The sequence below is a fragment of the Scatophagus argus genome, chromosome 13, assembly GCF_020382885.2.
Source record: "Scatophagus argus isolate fScaArg1 chromosome 13, fScaArg1.pri, whole genome shotgun sequence".
Lineage (NCBI taxonomy): Eukaryota > Metazoa > Chordata > Actinopteri > Scatophagidae > Scatophagus > Scatophagus argus.
In genome coordinates, this window is record NC_058505.1 from 16517221 (window position 1) to 16518677 (window position 1457).

Sequence of the window (1457 nt, forward strand, 5' to 3'; positions counted from 1 at the left end):
CACATTTTGATGTGATATGAACACTGTAGGAGGTGTGTTCATCCGATGGCTCAGCCACTGATGAAAGAATTCAGTGCAGCAATCTGTTGGTCTGTTCACAGGTATTCTTTCAACGATGTTCAACAGTGGTTCATTTTGATGCTCCAACAGCCCAGTGGATGTTTCCCCTGTACATCTGCGACATAAATTTGATCTCTGAGCCCTTCTCTCTGAGTGATTTTGCCCATTTAGTCCTTTCAGATGAGACTAATCCTGCTGGAGAATGTTTCTCTTCTGGCTTGGCTCACCTGTCCTCCTGAGACACTGAACACCCTGACAGCTCGACTCCTTAGTCTTCTTGCTCTGCTTATTCTCATCATCAGCCTCCTCCTCTGCTCCCTTCTTCTCTTAAAGTAGATGAGCACACTGTAGCCCACCACAGCAAAAGCCATGCCTGTCCCAGCAGCCATCAGCACAAGACTAGACACCAACATTTCCTTGCTGTCATGAACTCTGTTGCCAATTGTGACCAAGCAGAGGAGCACCGTCCCACAGAGCATCACTGCCAACCCCACAGCTAAGATCAGTGCTGGGTCAGCCCTCCCGCCGCTCTTCAGCTGGTCAATCCGACGCCGACTGCGCACACAGTTCATGTCCTGGATGGCAGAGCTGAGAAGCTGCTTGAGGAGAACAGCCAGGGCTAAGAGGCAGAGCGTGGTGCCCACCCCGAGGCGCCATTCACCTGACAGACTGGTGGTGGTTGAGAGGAGGCCCACACCACCAAGGCCCAGCCCCAGTATGAGAGCCACTGAGGCACAGTAGCAGAGCAGGGAGCGGCGTGGTTCTCTGAACCACCACAGCTCCACTTGATCTTCCAGAACATGTTGCTGCATCAAGATGGGGTCCAGGTAGAGACCTGAAGGGTGATGGATGGTGTGGTGGGCCTGGTAGAAGGTCTGCATCTCAGGTATTGTCGTCTCAGGTAGCCCAAATCCAGACTGTCAGATTATAAGACCGTGCAGAATTTAAATGATTTGAAATTATCTTTTTTACAACATTGACGTTAACTATATTACCAACAGGAACATCCTGTGCTTCAGTTACTCACTTGGTGTTGGATGACTGACGTGTGTTGCTGTCAGCCATTGCATCACGTCATACAACCTCAGTCAAAGCATTGAAGTGGTTGGTCTGGATGATCATGCAGTAGTTTGGCCTTGTTGTTTCCATCCTGTTGAAGAGATGGTGTTTCATGGAAAAATCATCCCGGTTCAAAAAAGCTTTCCAGTGGTCACGTTGTACATCTTCATTTGCTCCAGCTGCTTTCAACTCTTCTCAGTGTAGATGATAGAAGCGTCCTGGCAGGGTGTTGTGTATATAGCTCATCCACGTCTGCTCATGTCCTAATGCCACAGATCTGTGCTCTCGTCACATTGCCTACCTCCGTGCCAGGCAGAACAGCCCCCCCCCGACACACA

The 1457-nt window shown here is 50.0% G+C and overlaps 1 protein-coding gene across 1 annotated transcript; it reads right to left on the minus strand.

The window, feature by feature from the left end:
• Positions 1-236: 236 nt before the first annotated feature.
• Positions 237-1209, minus strand: tmem125b (transmembrane protein 125b). Its single transcript, XM_046408596.1, has 2 exons — positions 1144-1209; positions 237-977 (listed from the first exon to the last, which is right to left on the minus strand). Exons 1-2 carry the CDS (start codon positions 1207-1209, stop codon positions 237-239), a joined length of 807 nt encoding a protein of 268 aa, XP_046264552.1.
• Positions 1210-1457: the final 248 nt, after the last annotated feature.